This window comes from Phallusia mammillata, chromosome 6, assembly GCF_965637545.1.
Source record: "Phallusia mammillata chromosome 6, kaPhaMamm4.hap1.1, whole genome shotgun sequence".
NCBI lineage: Eukaryota > Metazoa > Chordata > Ascidiacea > Phlebobranchia > Ascidiidae > Phallusia > Phallusia mammillata.
The window spans coordinates 10,373,007-10,394,753 of NC_137257.1; the positions used below are offsets into that span (position 1 = coordinate 10,373,007).

The following is a 21,747-nucleotide window of genomic DNA, read 5'->3' on the forward strand; positions in this document are numbered from 1 at the left end:
TTTGACCGAATGAAACCACGGCGCGGTTTAGCTATAGGTTGAGGCATTATAATTCCATCGAAAGGGTAGTCTTGAAATAAAAACCATTATCTATTCTTGTCGTGTTGCTGTCAGATTATTCTTAAAACAGCGGACATGGCAAAATTAAAAAAAAATGTTGGTACTAAGAAACCTTTCATATCAATTTCATATCAATTTTTGTTCTGCGGTTTACATATATCCGTCAGGACTGTATATAAGAGTACCAACTGTGAGCTACAAATTACAAGCAGAAGAGTCATCAAACAAAAGAATTTAAAGTAAGTAAATTATTGCTTTATTGTTCTCGGATTAACGAAATAGTGTAATTTTGATTTATGGTCATGGTTCATATTACAGATTCTTTTGCCAAACCGTTAATTTTGATGGTTATGTAATTGCTGTACATAAATACCGCCAGGGTTTAAGACATAATGTCACCACTTTGTTATATTTTATCGAAAAGCCCTATTTGCTGCATGTTTGCATATTTTTTGTCATGCGTAATCAAATGAAAAAATGTTATTTGTGCAGTTCAGAAAACATGTTAACGTTACCCGTTCCTATTTGATTTAATTATTCTGGCGGCGCTGTTCAAGTAAAATAACTTTATCCACGAAACAATAGAAGAATACGATTTAGTGTTTTTTATTTACTGCAATATATTGTCATGAAATGCAAGTACTTCTGCTCATTTTTAGATATAACGTCCAAGATGAAACTACAAACCATTACTTTAGTCTTGCCCTTCATTGTGGCTGTCAGTCAGTCCTTTCCCTATGAAAGCACGTATCTGAGGTGAGCATGTTACAAAACGGTTGTTTTTATCACTGATTATAACACAAGCATTTGCCGAACGTTATGTAAATAAAGCATGTCGCTTTTTAAGTTTGTTTGGGTCGTTAATTTTCTCATTGAACTTATGAACATATCCGTGTATAGTGTTCCACGCTTGTGGTTTTATCGGAAAAAATATCTGATGCTATTTAGAAAAAGTGAAAGTTCAATACTGCAAAAATACCCATAAAACTACTCAATAACCATTTACATTTGTCAGGGACTTCCGTTCGTATATTTACAGGAACAAACGGTCTACTTGCCCAATAGGTGAGAAACTTTCCATTGTCGCCGACTATTTGTCTTACAAAGAAAATTAAAATCGCATGCTGACAAAATATAACAAAGGTTTTTAATTCAAAAACTTTTTTTGTATAATTTCAAAAAGTAAATAATTTCTTCGGATGAAAGAAAATTTCAGTTAAAAGTATCATAATACGGTACACCTAGGCGTCACAAGAATTTTAACATGGTAAGACGTAGGCTAGCAAAACCTAGCCTGCTGTGGATTTCGAACACCACAGGATTCTTTCCGGCACTCGCAGTGTACCAAATGAGATACACAGGCCCAGAGCTTAGGGCGCCGAAAGTCGAATTACAAGAACTGTTTGCTTGCCCCGTATGCTGCAAATTTTAGCTTTGTGTAGTAGGGGCTCGCCATGTTGACCAGTAATCGGTTAAAATGAACAGAAATTCATAACTGCGATCATCCTTGTTTATTGCGGCATTTTTAGTTAAAACAGGCATACCAACATCACTCAATTTGTTTTAATATTTAAAAAAGCAAGAATAGGGTCAAATGGTAGGAATAGTGTTAATAAAAGCCTAAAAGAACCTAGAACCATTTTCGTTGGATCAGAGCCATGTGTATCTGATATGCGAATAGACAGTCGCTCCACTAGGTGGGGTCCTTACCCTTTTGTCAGCCAAACTCAAGGCTGCTAGCTACTGAGCATTGTAACCACGATCTATCATATGATTACGCTTTTAAAAGCCAAATCTCTCTGTTCAGACGTGAGCAAGTTATCCATTTAATTTGGTTTTTCAGATCCACCTAATTTTTTCCCCTAAAAATCGATACCCACCGCATAATCTTATAGAAGATAACAAGTTATTTTTCCTTAAAGGTTACCTTCCGTCCACGCGCTTTACTGCAAGATATTTACAAGGTGCCACATCCAAATGCATATCCTGCGGACAGACCTGCTGCAAGAAAAAACAATACAGTGACGATGAACAGTTTGCCAAGAGAATCAGTAAGTAATTCAGTTGGTTTGCTGCTGCAAACCAAACAAACGGCATAAGATGTTTGACGGAACTTTTGAAAGGCATTTTTCTCTTTGGCAACACCAGTAAAACGCAACATACAATAAAGCACCACTCTAATAAAGGGGTTGCCTAAATTTAAATTATTATCATATACATTGCAAGGTGAAGCTAAACATTTGCTCTCACAGCATTCAATTACATTTGTAATTGGTTTTTATTTCATGTTAAAACGCTTACGTTGTAAACAACCGCATTTCCAAATTCCCAACCTTTTGTGCAGGAAATGGAAGAAAAACAAAAATAGGTCAGTTTCCATGGTCAGTAGCCATTTTTAAAAGAACTCCCATTGGTTGGAAATTTCATTGCGGTGGAGTGTTGCTCAGTGACAACAAAATTGCTACCTCCGCTCATTGCATGTAAGTAACTGCAATTTGGTTAACACAATATAGTAATCATACAGTTTGGTTAATGAACAAAAGCGGATTTATATTGTAATCTGAATTTGACTCGAAATTTCCGGCTCTTACGATGATATTCATGAACCTACTTAACATAGAAACACTAACTTGCAAAATGGATTGTACTTTTCGATACATTGTAATTTTTATCTACCTTGTCTGTAGGATATTCAACGCTTCTGGGCTGTTGCCGATAATGAATACAGAGTTGTAAACGGTCCTGAAACTGCAACCCGACACGAACCCGAATGGTTTTTAGAAGGTCCGACATTAGGTCAGGACCAGCAACTGGCTACTTAGCTAGCTCAATTTATTAAAAAAAATGCTGACACAACGTGTACATTCAGGCCCGAAACGAGTCCGTTTTTTTTAAGAAACCCTAGTCCAAACCCGGCCCTGATACCAGTCGGAACCCGAACTTGGCCCGACTTACAACTCTGAATGAATATATCTTGCCTGTAGGTTATGTTAATCCGAACATGAATATTAATAAAAGTAAACTTTTCACTGAATATTACTCATAAGCAAAAGACAATGCTAACACGTTTTGCCGTCATTTGATGCGCATTACGATGCACACAACAAAGATTGCAATATCAAAACAACAAAAGTACTTTTGGCACCAAATCAACTTTCTGCAAATTTTAATTTTAGCCCAGACGAAACGACGAACGATATCGACAACACCTTACGAGTAACAATCGGGGAAAATAACATTCACGTGGATAGGGAAACAGGATTAAGAAAACGCAGATTACAACTTTTGAGGGATCTCAGTGTAGATGGTAGTCACATATTGGTGAAGCCTACGTTAAATCTACGTGGCAACAAAATCGGAAACATCAGAGGGTAATTAATGATTCATTATTACAAATAACAATTTGCTGGAGATGTACGCGTTTTGTATAAACTTTTGGTTCATTGAATTGCCCCTTCATATTTAATGAAAATTAGATATCGCTTTACAAAATAAAAAAAATGGCAAAAAATAGTAAACTGTTTAGCACTTAAAAATACATTGAAACATTTGTCTCGTTATATGCAGCAGTCTTGTGTAACTAACGCGAAATTACGTTTGTAGGGATGATCTCGCCATACTTCAACTTGCGAAGTCAGTGAACAAACCTAGAATCTGTATTCGAAGAGCAAAAACCTGGCCGAGGGAACCTGTATGTTATGGAATCGGTCATGGGTATACAGGGACAGGTAGTATTATTAGTTTTATTTGTTTGCTTTTTTCCCAGCGTGCAAATCTTGTTGAATTCCATCCTTAGTGGATTTTTGACTGTTAAATCATAATCACAGCGCAGATATTTTGCTGTTGTTTTATTAATTCGAGAAAAACTAACCTTAACAAAACACAATTGATGCGTTAGCCGCTGCTGACAGGGACCTATTTTCGACCTACACAATTTCATCAGTGCAGCCGGTGACAAAACATTATAGACCGAAGCATGGGCGCCGCCACGTAGGGGCAAGAGGGGGCACTTGCCCCCCCCCTGGAATTTCACTGTACCTCAATTTAACATATTTTGCAGCAAACCTAATTAAAGTGGCAGCGTGGGGATTTGTTACATCGTTAAATGCTTTAACTCTTAGGCAACTCAATAGTGAAGTACACGATGTATGGCTTCATATGTAACAAATTCTTGATGCGGTAAAGTATCAGCCAAGATTTGCCCCCTCTTGCAAAATTTTCTGGCGGCGCCCATGGACCGAAGTACATAAGCTTAACTATCTTGTAATGGCTTCATGCTTTTACACAGATAATATACCGTTTTAAAAGACAATCGAAACTGTTTTGGCTTTCATTTGCAATTACACATGTGTTTAACTTACTAGGATCAAAGTATTAAATAATATTGTTGTTTAGAACCAAACATATCAAGTAGACTGCGATTCACCAGGGTAGAGTTAGACTTTAGTAACAGTTGTATTGAAATATCCAATGGCCACATGTTGTGTGCCACAGGACCTGAAGAAAGAACCGCCAGTTGCCAAGTATGTATTTACCAAAATGTGGCTTAAATAGCAACAAATCAATAACCGTTCAAGTTTGCTAAATCAACTTTTTATGTTATCAAAAAATTGTGGTCGGTAAGGAACTTGTCCGAATGGTCTGGCGCGCCTGACCCATATACAGACATAAAAAAACGGATCGGGATCCGTCCTGGGAGTGTCCTGGGCTCGAACCCCGTGAAAAAAAAAGTTGTGATCGGGCACGAACTTGGCCAAATGGTCCGGCGCGCCTGACCCAGATGCAGATATTACACCCTGATCGGGATTCGTCCCCGGGAGTGTCCTGGGTTTGAACCTCGTGAAACGTAAGTTGTGGTCACGCCATTTGTACGTTTCATGTGTACTCAACAAATCATGTAACTTTGGAATACAAGACGTAACCACAACTTATTAGATTGAACGTTATTCCACCTAGGCATAAGACTGTATTTTTTTTCTTGGATATGCACCATATAACGAAGTAGGGCAGGGCATTATAACAGTCATTTAAACACTTCTAATTTAAAGCGATTGTCTTGCTCAATACTGACAAGTTTGAGGGCAATGTTTAATGTACGGTCTGGTTATCATTTTGACCGGTTTGCATTAATTTAGATGGATAGCGGGAGCCCAGTGGTTTGCCGAATCGACCCTGGAGATGAATGCTCAAGCTTCTTTCTTGCTGGTATATTTTCCTTCAAGCCAATATCGTACAATGGTTATTGCAATGGAAATTTTTCGGTGGTCACTAACTTATTAAATAACGCTATCGAGGAGCAAACTATTCAACATGACGTATTCTCTGCATCTAAACTAGATTACTTTCAGCAAGCAGATGAGAATGGGGATAATGAACATCGGTGTTAGATAAATATAGGCACATGTTACAATAAGTTTGTTGTTTATTTCAATGCGTGTGGTGTATTGTTTCAAATCACGTCTTTTCAGTCGAACAAAACACTGACGTTTACAATGACCTTTTCATGCAGTCATGACTTTCCTTGTTTTCTGTACGTGTTTGCAGTATTTTCACACCAAGTTGAAAACCTTCGTGATCTACAAATTATCGTGTATCATATCCTAATACTAAATACCCACGACCGCCTATGATTTAATGTTTTATGCCATATCTTAGTGTTGTTGTACTTTATTATTTTATTATTTTCGTTGTGCTAAGCTTTATCGGACCGGAAACGTATTTGACCATGATTACCGCCTTGTACATATTTTTGGTTTAGTTTGTCTTTACATTACACGGAATGAATTTATTGTCTTTGCAGCTTCTGCAGCATGTAATCACAAAGAAGAGACATGGTAGTGGTGCTGGCGTTTGTACTGTTGGTTTATTCTGAAACGCTAAACTTGCCCTTGGAAAAGATCAGATTTTGTAGCTAACAATGCTACTGTACACATTTAACACACCTTAGCACAAAACAACAATACATGCCTTTAATGAATAGAAACAATATCAATAAAACCACATCACTTTTTCCACAATCACATAGAAATATGATACCTTAGTTATCTAACGTTTGAAGATGTTTAAAACGTTCCATCGTATTACAATAAGATAAATTGAAATATATTTATAATGGTGAACGCATTAGTTTTGACACTTGCTATTTTGTTTTTCTTTAATGAAAATATAAACTAGATTTGTTAGACGAAAGTCACATATTGGAATTTTACACCAAATCAAACTAAGATGGGTACACTATTCTTGTTACGCCTACTAGAAGGTGAATTGTGGTTTATGAGAACCGCAGCGCGATTTTATGAAGAGCAAAATGTCAGCAGGTCAGTAAATGTAAATCAGCCACAGACTTGGGTTGGTTTTGTGGTTGGTAAATCATTTAAATTCTTCTTAAACGAGATCGTAGCGGTACATTTTAGGCACCTTGTATTTCCTGTAGTGGTTGGATGGTATTTTGTTCTTGGCCTAATTCCTCATACTTGCTCGTTGAAACAGAAAATCCTTAGGTCATTGCTGGTTCTGTGCTGCACATTTAGTGGTAAAATTATGTGTTACAAAGACATTAAGACAGTAAATACCAACTGTTCGCGGGCAACTGCTCTATGACCACTAATAAAAACGATACAAACACAAATGACACATTCTTTCAACTGAATAATTTAACGAATACAAAACACTGATATATATGATAATTATTGTAGTAGCTTGGCCAAATCAGAAACACAAACAGTTAATTGTTACAACAGACAGTATACCTAAACCCAATAAAGCTTACCCTCAACAAGAAGTTGAAACGGTACTTTAAAATAAATCACATTTGTAGTTTTAGTACGTCAAAATTGAAACTAATAAACATGAACTAATATTTGTGGTAAGGTTTGGTTTTGCGTTGAAATGCGACGAGCTTGATTCGAGCATTACTTTACACTCGGCATCATTTTTGACTCATTTTTTCCAGCTTGGTTTCGGTTCGAGTTTTGTACGGTTGAGTTTGACCGAGTTCGAGTCCCAATTTCATGCTCAATTACCACTCTGACTTGATCAAGCCTATTCGATAACAACGTAGGAAGAAGCATGAAAAATATTTGGCTTTACCAGATCAAATTATAATAAAAGCTATAATACAAGCTACAAGCTATAATGCAAAATCAATAAAACGCATTCACAAAAATGTATTTGGACATCAATAATAATTCAAAAAGAGTTGATGCTCTGTTTATGGGAGGTTCGTCGTGTGCGCTTTTTATCAGCAAAAAGTTTGATAAAATAGAAAAACAACACTGTGAAACCAAACTTGTTTGTAAATTTTTAAACGCATTTGCCCAAGCATATTGGTACTCATCTGCATTGACCTATGAAACAAACCACAAACGAAACACGCGGCAGAGGAAACCAAGATGTTACCATAAGGTATCAACCGAATTAATTGTGGTCATGTTTACCTGGTTCAATTTCCTGTTATGTCAGTATATATTCAGGTTGATTTGGTGGAATATCGATAAAACATCAAAAAGTGTGGACAGAAGAGAATTCTTGAAAGGTAAAGTAGTTGTGTTGTAATGACGGTTATTCGGAAGCCCATGCTCCGATTATAGATTTGTAACGTAGTTAAAACTATAGTCTTTCCTCTTTTAATGTTACTGTAGGTTCCCTCTGTCAGTGACACTTTTTGCGAGTTTGTCAAATAACGATGTATATTAACACCGACAAGTTCACGCCCAAAAGCGAACCTTCGTTAACTAAAACGTGTGTCCTGAAGTTTCGGCCTGATCGTCACTCTATATATTTTTAGTTTGCCTGCCTCATGGTAAATTTGTATTTTTTTACTAGGGGAATCAAGAATGGTTCGAATTGAATTGTTTGCCTTGGTGTTTGTCAATATTCTTCTTTTCGTTGAACCAAAGTCGGGAATATGGCCAAACATACGGTAAGCAATAAACTTGTATGATGCAACAAACTGAGCAGGTCTAGCTAGCATTTGCAAAACAAAGGATCATGTAGTTGTAACATAACATTGATTAAAAAAACTTGAGAAATGCCAAGTAATGGACATGGTTGTACACATTTGTAAACTGTGTAAAGTAAAATACAAACCTGTCTTGCCAAAATTTTTGCGGTTAATAATAGATAAAGCTCTTGTCACGTTCGATGAAACTAATTATTTATGTTGGTTTTAAAAATTCTAATTTCGTTCTAATTCAGAAGTTCGGGTGACGAAAAACTTATTGCTTCAACATGCGTAAAGTTACCTTGTTTATTTGATTATTTCTTTTCAACAATACGTTTTTTAGATCTCAGAATGTCAAACGAAGTGTTTGTTCACGAGGTTAGTTAACCTACCGACACTTAAAACAAATATTAAAATATTTGGATTTATAAACATATGGACAAAATTCCTTGAAAACACCCGTTATACTTGCTGGGTGCGTTTATTTTGTTTTCTTGTAAACCGGGTCCAAACTTGATTTGAAAAAGGTGTTATTAAGCCCAGATTATTTCGAACAATTGGATTTACTTTGTAAAGTATGACCCAAATCATCTACGTTTTATTCAAACTGAATCCCAAATCCACGCTGACTTACAACTTTGTAATACCACAAAGTTTCCAAGTTACCACGTTGCTTGCAGGTTATTACCCGTCAACAGCATTTACAATGAGCTACGACTTTAAGTGCATTTCTTGTGGGCAAACCTGCTGCAAGAGGAAAAGGCGGATAAAAAATTGGAACGAAGAGCTCCTCGACAAGCGAATAAGTAAGCGATGCGTTTTTTTACGTTTGAAATCAACAAACGATACAAAATAACGACCACAAAACAAATTGGTTATAAATGCAACAAGCAAAATTCCTTGTTTCAAACTGTATGCATTGAGAATGAAGACAACAATATATAAACGAGCAGAAAGTCATACCAAAAAAATAAGAAAAACAAGCCATTTCCTGATATGTTAATATTCAATTAAGTTGTTAATCTGGGGTGTGGATAAATATTCGGGCTTGAAATCGATCCAAGTCTGGCATAATTTGGGAAATCAGCCTGCAGTAAAATACTAAATTTTGCTGTACCTGAATTGTTTATACGTCACCTGGCAACAAATCCTTTATGAATCCGTACTTGACTCCTGCGTTTGTCATCGGTTCCTCGCTTAGAGGCGCCACAGAGCTTCAGTTATCTTTAATAATGTTCTAAAACAATTGACTACATAAAAAGTTTATTTTATCGTTTACAAACACAAATACATTTTGTCAGTTAACCAGCATTAAATTCACTGCTATTGTCGTTGACATACCAGTGCAATGTGACCTCAAATTGCATCAGTACGCTTCCTCCAAGACGCTTAATTTCAAAAAAAAAAAAAAATTACAACAACTTGGGACACTTTAATGTGTGCGACAGACACAGGCACAATCTTATGTCGCAAATAAATCTTGCTTAAGTTTTTTACATGTAGATGATTTTTTTCAGGGGATGGAAAAAATGCACGACGTGGACAGTTTCCTTGGTCCGTGGCCATTTTCCAAAAAAAATTTGTAGGTAATTCTATGAAATGGAAATACATCTGCGGCGGCGTCCTTCTAAGCGGGAGTGTCATCGGTACAGCTGGACATTGTATTCAGTAAGTTTCATCTGATTAAATGCTATGGCAGTTAAATATTTGATCCAAGGGCAGTGTCACATGTTTTTTGCAAGTCACTGAGTGATCTAAGCTTATATTTCAAAATAAGATAAAAACGTAAAAAAATATATATTTTGTCTTGTATGTCGAAAAATATGAGCAGTGTGCCTTTATTTCTTTCGGGTGTTATATTTTATGCTGCCTAAACAACTTGTAATTGCTTATAAAAACACATCAAAAATCTATTTTATCACCTATTGCGCAGTGACAAAACTTCTGTTGAAAATCTACGTGTGACGGTGGGTGAGGCGGATATCGAAATTGACAGAAACGGAATCAGGCAACGTTACGTTACCGAGCTGAAACGTCTCATACCCTCCAAAACGATCATAGAAAATGATGATCAAAAGCCTGATAGAGAAGATAATTGGACTGGACCGTATATTAGAAGGTTAGTTTAGGCACCTGCAAATTTGTTCTCTTTGCGGTAACTGTCCAAAAGTTTGTTGATGATAATTTAATACTAAAAAGTTTGCTGAGCTTTAAACGTTTATTGTTCGATTGTTGCACCTTTACTTGCGATTTTATCGTTAATTACGAAGGTTATTGTGTAGCTAAGCATAGGCACCGGCAGAAAACATACAAACTAGTACATAAATTTGTACGTGTAGGTATAAATTAAGTTATATGCAGTAGAATTGCGTTCCCTAAAGCGTGAAACTATCTACGATGTAAAAAATAATCACGTGGACCATTTTGTAACGTTAACGAGAAACGACATTAACAAATAATCTGACGGACATCGTTCAAATCGCTTGTTTATACGTTCACTGACTGTCTCTCCTTTACTTCTTTCAAACATGTTACATTTTAAATCGTCCTTTTTTAGGCACAATATGTTAATTTTGAGATACATTAAAATTCCAACTGCTAGATAGATTTACAGTATTGTGAAATATCACAGAAGGGATTTAGCCTTGCTGTTTCTGGAAGAAGAAGTGACAAATCCACGCATCTGTCTTCGAAACCTAGATACTCGTCAGAATGATCCTATCTGTTATGGCATCGGACATGGACAGAATGAACAAGGTACATAATGTTTAATCAATGTGTTGTCATGAGTCGCATTTGATATTTGTTTTGAATTCTTGGAAGTACTAGTTATGAGCCTGAAAAACAACCAATTACAAACTCTAAAGCAGTTGTCTAAATCTTGAAAACTTAAAGAAAAATACAATTTCAAATTCTACCTCTCATATATCACAAACATGGATTAGCAGCGGCAATATTTCTCAAACCATAGTAAAAAAGGTAAAATAAAGCCAGAAATTGTTTAGCGTTTTATTATCGAAACTGTGTCTTAAGTGTATATCTTAATAACTTCTCCAGGCAGCATGTCAAGTCGGCTGCAATGGGCAAATATTACACTTGACTTTGACAACAAATGCTTGGAAGGTAAACTTCACAACTCTGGCTACTTGCTGTGTGCCAGCAATGGTAATTTTCGAACCGTCAGTTGTGAGGTAAGTTAACGCTAAAAAGTATATCCTTGCAAAAGCTTGCACTAGCGTAATAGAGCTGAGCTAAAAAAAATTGCTCAAAATCTCAGAAACTAAAATTTGATATGTAGGACCTATTAAAGGGACCATGCGGCATCAAGCGGTTAGTGGAGCATTTATATATGGCAAAGCTAAAGGAAAATCTACCCTGTGGTAGAATTTAAAGTCACGTCAAGGGCGTATCCTGGGCTGGTGCCCTACCGGTCTTCATGTCCTAATGCGCCAACCTCAACCTATAATGTGAGTTCCTGCCCCATAACGCTTTTTAATAACGGCGTAACTGCAGCGCGTTTATCATCTTTCCACCAATTGTGCCCTTACGTTGTCGCGTTCTATAACGTCCCAACATTGCCCAGCTATTTCTGGCTTATTGAATATTTTAGCGCTATTGTGCTACGATTTGTACCAACTCAACTTAACTCAACTCAACTGAGCTGCGCAGGCTGAGTGGTAGGCCGCTGAAAGTCGAATATATCGGGGCTTTTCATACAGGTTTACGGGCCAACCCCAGTTACAAATTTATATTCAATGGTACGATTTGTGAAACCGATTAGAGCAAAGGTTTATATATCGGCGAATACTTTTATGAAAGATTAGCTTAAAGTAAATTTGCAAGTTCGACGGGAAATATTTTAACGGATAAGTATAAACTAAGTTTTCATCTAGTTATTTACCTAGCAAACTTTATTTTGCAGCTTGACAGTGGAAGTCCCGTGTTTTGCAAGCTTGAAAAGAATGATCCTTGTTCAAGCTATTACTTGGCAGGCATATTTTCATTTAATCACCGTCCAACTGAATATGGTTGCAATGGAAATTTTACGGTGCTGGCGGATTTAACAACCACAAAAAACAGCGCATTGGTAGAAATTGCCGCATATGCTGCGTCATACGACAGCCAAATGTCTTACTTGTTAAATTCTGGAGAGGCTCCCTGTTCCTCAATGACAAGAAATTACTAACGGAGAAATTTTTCACTGAACAATAATTGCAACTGGTAACTAAATTGACAACACCTTAAAGCGTAGTTGGACATTTGTTATCGCGGTTTAAGCAAATCTCCAATCAAAATTGTCTAGTTTACCTTACAGTAAGATTATATATATATATATATATATATATATATATAACTAAAGCCCGTCCAACGATGTAAAATCATTAATTAAATTATTTTTGACGGACTTTACCGACCACGATTTTTGCCTTGTAAATATGTTTATTTTTTCTTATATTCACATCTGCAATAAAAACAATCATTAATGAATTTAAACTGACCGTGAAATCAGCACGAAACAGTTAGTCTTAGTCTGCACTTTCACTTTATTTATTTTTTGATTTCTCAAAACACCACAGACGCAGAACAAATACAAGGCTTACCAAGTCTAGTGATTTGAGTTTGAGTCGAGTTTATTTCGCTTGGCGAAAGAAAAAAAACAAAAAACAGTAGCACTAAAATACCAACCTGAAAAAAAGCTGCTTTGAGGGTTAGACAGGAAGACAAACCACTGGAAGTATCCCTGTCGAATAGATTCAAGCGCCAGAAGAAAGAACACATATAAAACGGTGATTACATATGAATACTAAGTTTGGATTATTATTACATTAGTAATTAAAAAATTTGTATGAAAACAGGTCATTCACATTAAATCATGGTGAAGGCAGTAGATTAAAGGGACAAATAATTAAAACAGCTTAACGATAAACAACAGATGAATAAATAAACAAATCCACAAATAAATAAACAAAACGGAAAAGAACAATACATGCACGGCCTGAAGATCGATTGATAGTCTTCGTGATGTATTTCAATCGCGCTTCCATCTAAAGATAACCCTGCATAACGATAAAGACAAACAGTAGCAGGTGACCAGTTCCACGACGAAATATGCAAAATCTACCCAACAGCGCAAGTCTTTGTTAAATAAAAAACACATTGTGTAAACGCAGAAAACTCATAGGTGATATTTTAGTGTTATGGTTATTGCATTAAGCCATTCATTAAAATGTGTGAAGACTTATAGCGGCGTGACCTCAAGGTTTAGAGCCACCGAATGTGTAATGAAAAACAACAAACGACAAATGTGCAATCGGTGGTGCGTCGGTGGCTTTAGTAACGAAAACCAAACTCAATTGATTGATTGAAGCGCTTGGGTAAAAATAGTGAATGATGCTCTAGGATCGCAACCGACCGCATTACCTCGCGGGGTACAGTCAATCACATCAAGCAGTAGTTGATCCCGCAGGTTCTGTTGGTCAAATGAAACGCGCCCAAACGAAACATTAATGCAGTTTCTCAGGAAATTTCCTGTGATCCGTTAGACAGACTCAAGTGTCCCAAAGACAGTCATTCAAGTTGGGACACAGGTGGTCCGACAGCATCAGTCGAACATCGCCTCATCTGTTTTTGTTAGTTTAAACTGGTCACATGAAAAACCTTATTGACGGATAAAATACTTCAAACAAGCAGAAGTTAAAGGTTAGAGATCATCAGTGTACGCAGTTGGAATGGTGGAATTTGGAAAGATAGCAGCTATTGTTCCAAAATCCAAAAGATCTATTCAGACTTTCTACCCGCTATATCAATGGTAGGTTTGTAACTGCACCTTTTTGTCCAACCTCCGTAAGTGTACCAACCGCGTGTATCAACCGCGTGAAGTGTGCCACTGGCCAACACAATTTTTGGTGTATTTAATGTTAAAACTGATATTGACTAATTTTGGGGTACTGATTTCAAAAATCATTACGGTTTTCTTCAATCAGGTCAACTTTTTAAGTTATTTACAAAATCAAAATTTATGACCATATTGATTCGATGACTTTAAAATCACGCTTTTATGTGTTTGTTAAAGTTTTGTTACATTATACACATCAATTTCCTACAGTGCAGTCAGTTTCATAGCATGAATACGTGTTCTATGCTTATGCTCTGTCTGAAAATGGTTGGTGCAGGCTAGTGGTAACTTTAAACTATACGTGTTTTATGGAGTTATTTTCAGACTAGTAAAGCAAGGTGGTAAAAATAAAATTAATAGTGGCTAGGTCATCTATAAGGTGTTGCATGAATTACCAAGATGTTTTATGCTACATTACTGGTGAATACCCATACAACACAACTAAAAAGAAAAGAAAAAAAGATCTGTATCAAATGTGCATATCTTGCACACTTCGATGTGGCTTTAGGGGTTTAGGACAAGCAATGGGCTCTACCTAATATTGATTGAAATATTGCAGTAATTGACAAAAACAGTAGAAAGGGACTGAACTTATTAGAAAAAGTACATAATTAAGTTATTAAGCGGTCTAAAAAAATCGGTACGAAAATGAGTATAAAGCTACACTTCCCTTAGCTTAAAACGTAGGTGATATAAATGATGAGAATTAAGCTGAAGGTTCCAACAGGATATTAGTAAAACAAAACGTGTAAGGGAAAAGGGAATAATGTGGTCCTGGCTAACTGCTGTTGGTCAATTAAACTTGACGATATTGCTGCCAGTCAGTTCCGAAAGATACCAAAGTACATGTGTAGGCCTATAACTGATGACTTACAAATTTGAAACCCTTTTTTGTTGAATTTTATTTGTTAGGAGTGTCCACCTGTTACATTTAAAATTAAATTTGAAATTTTGTTCTTGCAATAACGATAATTCCAAAAAAATACTCAAAACCAGTTTCACTATAGTGTATATCATACAGATTGTTTTTCAAACGTGGATGTACCATAACAGTAAAACTAGACGTGATTCAGATAAACCGATTGCATTTTTGAAATCAGGGCACTAGAATTAAGTTAGTCAAAATCAGTTAAAACATTACAGACACCAGAAAAAAAATATTTTGTTGTTGCTTAGATTATAATCTAAGCAGAATATTGTGTGGACAATAAGCGCTACCTGTGGTGGGTTGCTTTATAAAAACAATCAAGCAAAAATACATTAACATTGTCAAGGTTTGGAGTAGCCTAACAGTGCCTTTAAAATGTTTCAGTGAGGATTGACGTGACGTGATTCCGGTTCGTATCGATTGGCATAAACAGACATGGCCACGTCACGATAGATGATCATAACATCGCTTCTACCTAGACAAAAACATGTCTATTTGCGAGAAAATAAACGCGACCGGATGTTGTGTCTGTCTTTACTGACTCCAAAGTCATGTTGTATGTTTGATCTTGTCTGAGCGCATTGAGTACGTGGCGAATTGTCAACGCTTAATTTTAGAAGAAAAGTAGTTTAGAGCCGCAGAATATAATAGCACTGTAGTCCGATCTCCTCTAGCAGTCTTTGTAAAGCATGTAGAGGAAAGCAGATTTGCCTACCTTGCAAACGTCAAACTGCTTTTATGCCAACAGTGATTCACAACTACTTTTGGGATATAGGAAATCATAGGGGTATAAAAGTAAAATGTTGATTAAAAACTATCGAGTCATTACTATCATCGTTTTAATCGTTCTGCGAAAAACACGGGGATTTGAAGGTTTGTATATTTTACCTGTTAATATTAGATTTTAACATATAAAACTAGTTTATATAAAGTTGTTTTATAATTTAAAAACAAAAAAATGATTTAAACAACAGTTGTTTTGCCCAAAAGCCTTGTATTTTAGCCAAAAGAGCAGTTAAGTAACTCCCCGTTAATCGTTTAAAAATTACAGATTAGAGTAAAACATATATGACTGATCTGTTTTTTTATACTTTTTTTCAAATAGTGAAAATCAATTCATTTTTCTAGTTTAAACTATAAAGCAAAACCATCTCAAACATTACTGTCGAAAAGATTACTGCAAAACACTTTACAGTGACTTGTGACACGGAGTTTTCCGATGTGAAACATTCCATCACCAATGTTCTCTGCCCAGCCAACTGTTGGAGGCAATACTCGAACTTATGCGGCGACAGGATTTACTCCAGGGGCCCAATATGTCTAGCTGCTATGCAGGATCAATGGATTGATGGTATAGTTTCGACTTTTAGACTTGGTTGTTTTACTGTTATTTTCAACATTGACGATTTATTGTTCTTAAAAACTACATTTATTTAATGCTGGCTCACTAATTAACAACAAACACACATTTTCAGTAAAAATAATAGAAAGAACTAATTTGCGCATTTTAGGTGGTTGATATACACTTAAATAAGAACTTGCTCAAATTTAAGTGTATATGCATTTTAATGTAAATATTAATCCCAAACCAAATAGCTTATTAAACCAATGCATTACGCTAGTTTTGTAAAAAAGTCATAGCATTGCTCGATGCAAAAATGCTTAACTCATATTACAGTTTTTGTTTATTGTTTACGTACCTTGTTTTGAGATTAATTCTGCAAAAATAGGGTCGATATGAACTAGATCGGGTCGCATGAACTTTATACACTTAAACTAAATATCATCCCTTAAACTTAAAACATGACCATTATTGATTTTCTAAACGGTGACTATTAGGCACCATTATAAACTTCAAGACTAATCAAGTGAGCAAGGTTTCAATTTGTTTTCATAGGCGGCGGTGGGCCAGTGGTTGTTTACCGCAGCCCGGGAAAACGCGGTAATCACTACAGCGGAGGAAACCGCAACGCTGTGAAAAGTGAATCTTGTTCAGTTGATGGGGATTCCTATTCATTTGAAAGTGAGTAGGGTTTAGCGCCACTTTTTTCGGGTATGTCCTTAATTTATGGATGTTATGTTTTGAGTTTGTTTGAACATTGCCCACCAAGTTGTCAATATTTGCAATTTTATTTCTGGTGCGCAATTCAGAATTAGCACGTGTTAAAAAAGTCATTTGCAGGTTTCTTTCCAAACTACAATTCGTTTCTCAACTTATTTGCAACAATGCTGTTAAAGAACTATTATTAGAAGTAAAAAATATGACACCAAATTAATAAGAAAGATATTATTTTATGCAGTGACATGCTCAACACAGGCAGACTCGTCAACACTGGTCACCCAGGTTGACTGTCCAGCTTATTGCAGAGGAGAAGCGGTGTACGGGTCAGGAATCTACAGCGACAAGTCATCTGTGTGCAGAGCTGCTGTACATGCAGGAGCTTTACCAGGTCAACGCCAATGTTTGAAAGCGAAATCACGTAAACAAGTTGATTTGAGAGAGTTCGGAGATTTGATTGGCTTTATATAGAAATTTATATATATTCATGCATATAACATTTTCATCAGTATTTTGTGGGGCACCTAGAGTATAACTATAGCCGCTAGTATAATAATTTTTTGTGATGTCGGTTTAGATAAAGGAGGAATGGTGATATTTTACACCACCTTGGGTCAAAGTTCATACACTGGATCCACGTCACACGGCGTCACAAGCAAGTCAGCTTCAGCATCTTCAGCCCATCGAGCCTTTGCCTTCACAAGTAAGTCACACTGTGCCGTGGCGTTTTACATACATAACATACATATACACAAACCGGTTTTGGATAGTTACAACTTTGGTTTCGGCAGTAAATTTGTTCTATTTATAACATGCAGCAACTAAAACTTAAGTGCGACACAAATGCAATTACTAACGATTTTATTTCTGCTGTGACAAACGATGGTTACACCGTTGCAAAACAAATGAAGACATGATAAGAATTTCCATGGAAACGGCGAATTAGGCGTCTTGCGTATTGTTTTCGTTTAGATATCAACGAATGTGTCAACAATGCTTGTGAACACGGAAGTACTTGTGTTGATGGGATAGCAGAATATTTCTGTGTATGTTTACCTGGATACAATGGAAAGTACTGCGAAAAAGGTAATGTAACTGTTTGTAGAACATTGCCTAGGTCTTTACACAAAAACAATAAACCAATATTTTATGATTTGTACGTTTTCAGGTCCGCACTGAAATGATATTAGATTTTTATTTTTGACCAAACAACATTGAAACAACTGCATTTTTTGTAAAATTAATACCTGATACACTTACAATCCTTAGTGAGGGTGAGCTATTTAATAACTAGGATCCGCTTTCAAGAATGGCCAAGTGTGCCTGCAGCTGCAGACTAATGGTTTCAACGCTTATTTCAAATGTTTACCCTTAACCCATCAAAGTTTCTGCACCCCAATTGTTAGTCTTAGCAACTATTCATGTTTTCATAAAACAATTCGGCAATGCAAATTGCGACCCTAACACGTTTTTAAGCCCTCCAAAACCGCCTTAATTTATAACTATAGTAAACTATAGTTATGTTTGCCAGAGTTCACTCATTGCTGGAACGGAAATTTAACTGGAAATTTTATTATGAAATCTGGAGTTGAAGTTGTTTGTAACAAAGGGTGGTTGGTAAGAAAATGTTGTTCATAAGTTTGCACACATTCAAGTGTGTACATACTAATAAACAGGAGTGAAGAAATCAAATTTTTAAGACATTTTTACATCGCGAAAAAAAATAGGTTTTCAAAAAAACTTGAACAAAGGTCTTTTAAAGCCACACTTGTTTCAAACACAATTGTCCCACTGCCGTTTTGCAGGTCTTCCAACGTCGGTTTGACGGCAGCGTGGATTTTCAAGTCTACTGGTCAGACTACAGATACGGATTTGGATGTTTAAATGGCGAGTTTTGGTGGGGTGAGTATACAAATTATAATACTTTGCAAAACAGTGGTCTTTGCGACAGTAACAAACTATGAAAAAGCATGAAATGTATTTAAACAAATAGGACGCACCCACTTTGGTAAAGAGGTATAGACTTTCGCAAAGATGCCTGACGAAGTAACAATACATTTTCACAAAGTTATTTGTAAATATATTTCAAGAAGGCGTTCAATTTAATCCAATCCTATTCATTGACGTAGTCGGAAGTACATGCACAGATTACTTGTTTTTATCACGGGATAGGGCTTCAAAACATTCACGAAGCGACAAAAGCTTTTCAGTGTAAACAATGTCGACTTCGTGTTGACCTCAATGACATCGACGAAGAAACAAGTTACGCAGAATACAGGTACATTAATTCATAAAATGCATTAGGTACAAACCTTTGAAAATACTCTAAAGGCATACCAAGTGGTAAAAAACCAAGTGTTTTCATTTTTTCCCTAAAACAAATTCCTTTTTATTTTGATTACTTACAATGCATCTACAACCAACAGCTATTAATCTCTAGTAAGTTTGGTGTGGGTCCGGAAAGCAATGACTATCAACTCTGTGTGGGAGGATACACTGGAACGGCAGGGGACAGCATCACATATTCCAAATACCTCAATTCAAACGGAGCAAAATTCAGCACCAGAGATCGTGATAACGATTTTGCGGCGTCGTAAGTTGTTGATCCAAATTGCAATATAAGACAAGCTTAAGTTTCACCTTATATTAGATTTAAAACGAGAGCACGCAGTAAGTTTTAAGAAATATTAAAAGCGGTATTTTTTAACAAATGCATTTCGTTGGGATGTATATCCAGTGCGTGACATTCTTACCAAATATCCGAGGTGTGTGGTGAATGTTATTTCTATGTTGTGTTCCGGTTTACCTTGATCCGTTTTCCTTTCCGTTACGACCCGTTACTTCCTTCCGGTCATTAGTGTTTTGTTTCGTTAGCGGTAGGATGTCTAGTTTTCTCTTGCATTTGGGCTTATTTGTTTTCTACATTTCCTGAGTCATTTATTGTTTGTGTTGCAGATACATTGCTGTATTTTTACTTTAATAAAGCCAGAGTTAATTTAACTCCTCAATGGTCATCACAAGGTGCAAATTGATTCCTGGTTAAAATAGAATTCTATTATTCCTGGTTTTAAATTAAGACTTCAATCGCTGGTGATAGAAGTTAGGCATAATTTTTAATCATAGATAAACTTAACAATATTTTGCGCTAATTATTTATTATTCTCCATATTTTGTTGCAATACCGTCTATTGTAACCTGTTCCATTTATAATTGTTTTATTTTTTCAGTGTACACTGTGCTGACTACACGCGCCGGAATGGTGGCTGGTGGATTAACGCTTGTGCCTTTGCTACTCCCAACGGGGGTTGGAATACTTATCCTGGATGCCCTTCGCAGATAAAATACCCATGCCATATTTACTGGGGTACTTGGAAAAACAGTATAAGGCTCATAGGCACTGAACTGAAAATTCGATGTGTTTAAAGTATCTAATACAGCACAAGCCTTAAGTTTTGCAATAAGTTATGACAATCGCTTTCTAAATCCAAGATACCGTTTTGATAATGGGTTGAATCCAAATTATTTCCAAACGTTATTTTTTGTCCTTTTTTGTATATATCTACAACCACTTCTTGAAACTTTCTCTTTCTTTATTATTTTCTGAAATACTTTTTTGGACGTTTATCATCTTCCACCTTCTGGCACAAAATCAGGATTTTCTCAACATGGAATTACACACATGAACATTAATATTTAAATGAGTGATATTCATTTGTTGAGTTCAATTGAAGCAAGAGGAACATTCCAATGCCAAAATGCTCTCTATTCGTCAATAACAAAAAATTATCAAGGGTAAAATTTCTTACTCATTAATTTGCATTAATTGAAGCTGGTAACTGACTTGACAATACATTATCAAGGCGTAGAAGGACATTTATTATCGCGGTTTAAATTAAATTCAGATTGAAACTAAAGTATCCTACTGTGGTAATAACATTCAGTAACATTTTTAAGCTTGTTGTCGGACTGGACTGGTTTACCGACCACGATTTTCGTATTGTAAATATGTTTTTTTTATCTGATTTTCATATTTGCAATAAAAAAGAAAGAAAAATAATGAATTTAAATTTATAATAGAATCAGCACGAAATAGTCAGGCTATTGTTTTTAATTTGCATTGTCACTTCATCAACTTTCTCACAGTTGATTTTATAAAATACCGTATTACTTGACGGCACAAATCTTAAAATGGTGGACCCGGAAATTCTGTTGGTCAAATGAGTTCCGTCTAAACTAAAACGCTTGCGCGGTACCTCATAAAGTTCTCTGTGATCCATTAGGCACACTCGAGTGTTCTGGAGACAGTCATTCAAGGCGAGGCACAGATGGTCCTACCATCATCTCCTTTGATCTTGTGACTCATATCTGGTCATTTACAAAACATTATTGACTAATGAAAAACTTCAAATCAGCCGAATGTTACAAAATGCAGCTATTTGAAATGTTGCTTTTGTTGCCAAACTCAAAGAAATAATTCAGGTATTATGCTTGCTAAATAAATAATAGCTGCGCAACGGCGCCTTGTTACCCAATACCTTCGTAAAACAGTCATCAACCACCGTGAGGTTCGTTTAGGGAGAATAACAAATAACTTATCAAGTTTTAAAAACGTGTGGAACATAAGTGTCCCATGTTGTGGTTCGCCTAATAACAAAAGTAATCCAGCAAAATTAAATACACACATTATTCCATCCGGTATAGACGTGACGTAATTCGGTTCGACGTGAAGTAATAAATTTGGTCATCGAATATTAGTCCCAGGCACTTGGTTGTGCTGGTTCTTGCAATTATATGGTTATTAATGGTATTATTTGGGGATATGGTTGACAAGTTTAGTAAAAAATCACGTAACTGGTTGTGTA

General features: G+C 36.1%; 3 protein-coding genes across 4 annotated transcripts; all 3 read left to right on the forward strand.

The window, feature by feature from the left end:
• Positions 1-211: 211 nt before the first annotated feature.
• LOC145233330 (chymotrypsin-like elastase family member 2A) lies at positions 212-5,447 on the forward strand. Its single transcript, XM_080098040.1, has 9 exons — positions 212-299; positions 720-816; positions 1,076-1,125; positions 1,983-2,111; positions 2,405-2,540; positions 3,237-3,431; positions 3,664-3,788; positions 4,456-4,583; positions 5,196-5,447. The coding sequence occupies exons 2-9, from the start codon at positions 734-736 to the stop codon at positions 5,445-5,447; spliced, it is 1,098 nt and encodes a 365-aa protein (XP_079954166.1). The 5' UTR covers positions 212-299; positions 720-733.
• A 4,149-nt stretch (positions 5,448-9,596) lies between these two features.
• LOC145234244 (serine protease 55-like) lies at positions 9,597-12,188 on the forward strand. The gene is made up of 5 exons (XM_080098994.1): positions 9,597-9,670; positions 9,936-10,121; positions 10,635-10,759; positions 11,060-11,193; positions 11,925-12,188. Exons 1-5 carry the CDS (start codon positions 9,597-9,599, stop codon positions 12,186-12,188), a joined length of 783 nt encoding a protein of 260 aa, XP_079955120.1.
• Positions 12,189-15,410: 3,222 nt separating this feature from the next.
• LOC145234655 (uncharacterized) lies at positions 15,411-20,448 on the forward strand. 2 transcript variants are annotated; one of them, XM_080099368.1, is made up of 11 exons: positions 15,411-15,699; positions 16,022-16,177; positions 16,724-16,849; positions 17,127-17,276; positions 17,463-17,588; positions 17,858-17,971; positions 18,417-18,502; positions 18,691-18,787; positions 19,058-19,163; positions 19,326-19,478; positions 20,113-20,448. In XM_080099368.1, the coding sequence occupies exons 1-11, from the start codon at positions 15,627-15,629 to the stop codon at positions 20,306-20,308; spliced, it is 1,383 nt and encodes a 460-aa protein (XP_079955494.1). In that variant the 5' UTR covers positions 15,411-15,626; the 3' UTR covers positions 20,309-20,448. The 2 variants fall into 2 exon arrangements, with proteins under 2 accessions (XP_079955494.1, XP_079955495.1); XM_080099369.1 differs by lacking the exon at positions 20,113-20,448 and having other exon boundaries at positions 19,312-19,387.
• The last annotated feature ends 1,299 nt before the right edge of the window (positions 20,449-21,747 follow it).

Excerpts from the sequence above, each read along its gene's own strand:
- LOC145234244 (XM_080098994.1), top strand. The coding sequence starts at position 9,597 with ATGAAATGGAAATACATCTGCGGCGGCGTCCTTCTAAGCGGGAGTGTC. Across the intron at positions 10,122-10,634 it reads ACTGGACCGTATATTAGAAG|AAGGGATTTAGCCTTGCTGT; the intron begins GTTAGTTTAGGC and ends GAAATATCACAG. Across the intron at positions 10,760-11,059 it reads ACATGGACAGAATGAACAAG|GCAGCATGTCAAGTCGGCTG; the intron begins GTACATAATGTT and ends TAACTTCTCCAG.
- LOC145234655 (XM_080099368.1), top strand. The coding sequence starts at position 15,627 with ATGTTGATTAAAAACTATCGAGTCATTACTATCATCGTTTTAATCGTT. Across the intron at positions 17,277-17,462 it reads ACATGCAGGAGCTTTACCAG|ATAAAGGAGGAATGGTGATA; the intron begins GTCAACGCCAAT and ends ATGTCGGTTTAG. Across the intron at positions 17,972-18,416 it reads TGGAAAGTACTGCGAAAAAG|AGTTCACTCATTGCTGGAAC; the intron begins GTAATGTAACTG and ends TATGTTTGCCAG.
- LOC145233330 (XM_080098040.1), top strand. The coding sequence starts at position 734 with ATGAAACTACAAACCATTACTTTAGTCTTGCCCTTCATTGTGGCTGTC. Across the intron at positions 2,541-3,236 it reads GCTACCTCCGCTCATTGCAT|CCCAGACGAAACGACGAACG; the intron begins GTAAGTAACTGC and ends TTTTAATTTTAG. Across the intron at positions 4,584-5,195 it reads AAAGAACCGCCAGTTGCCAA|ATGGATAGCGGGAGCCCAGT; the intron begins GTATGTATTTAC and ends GCATTAATTTAG.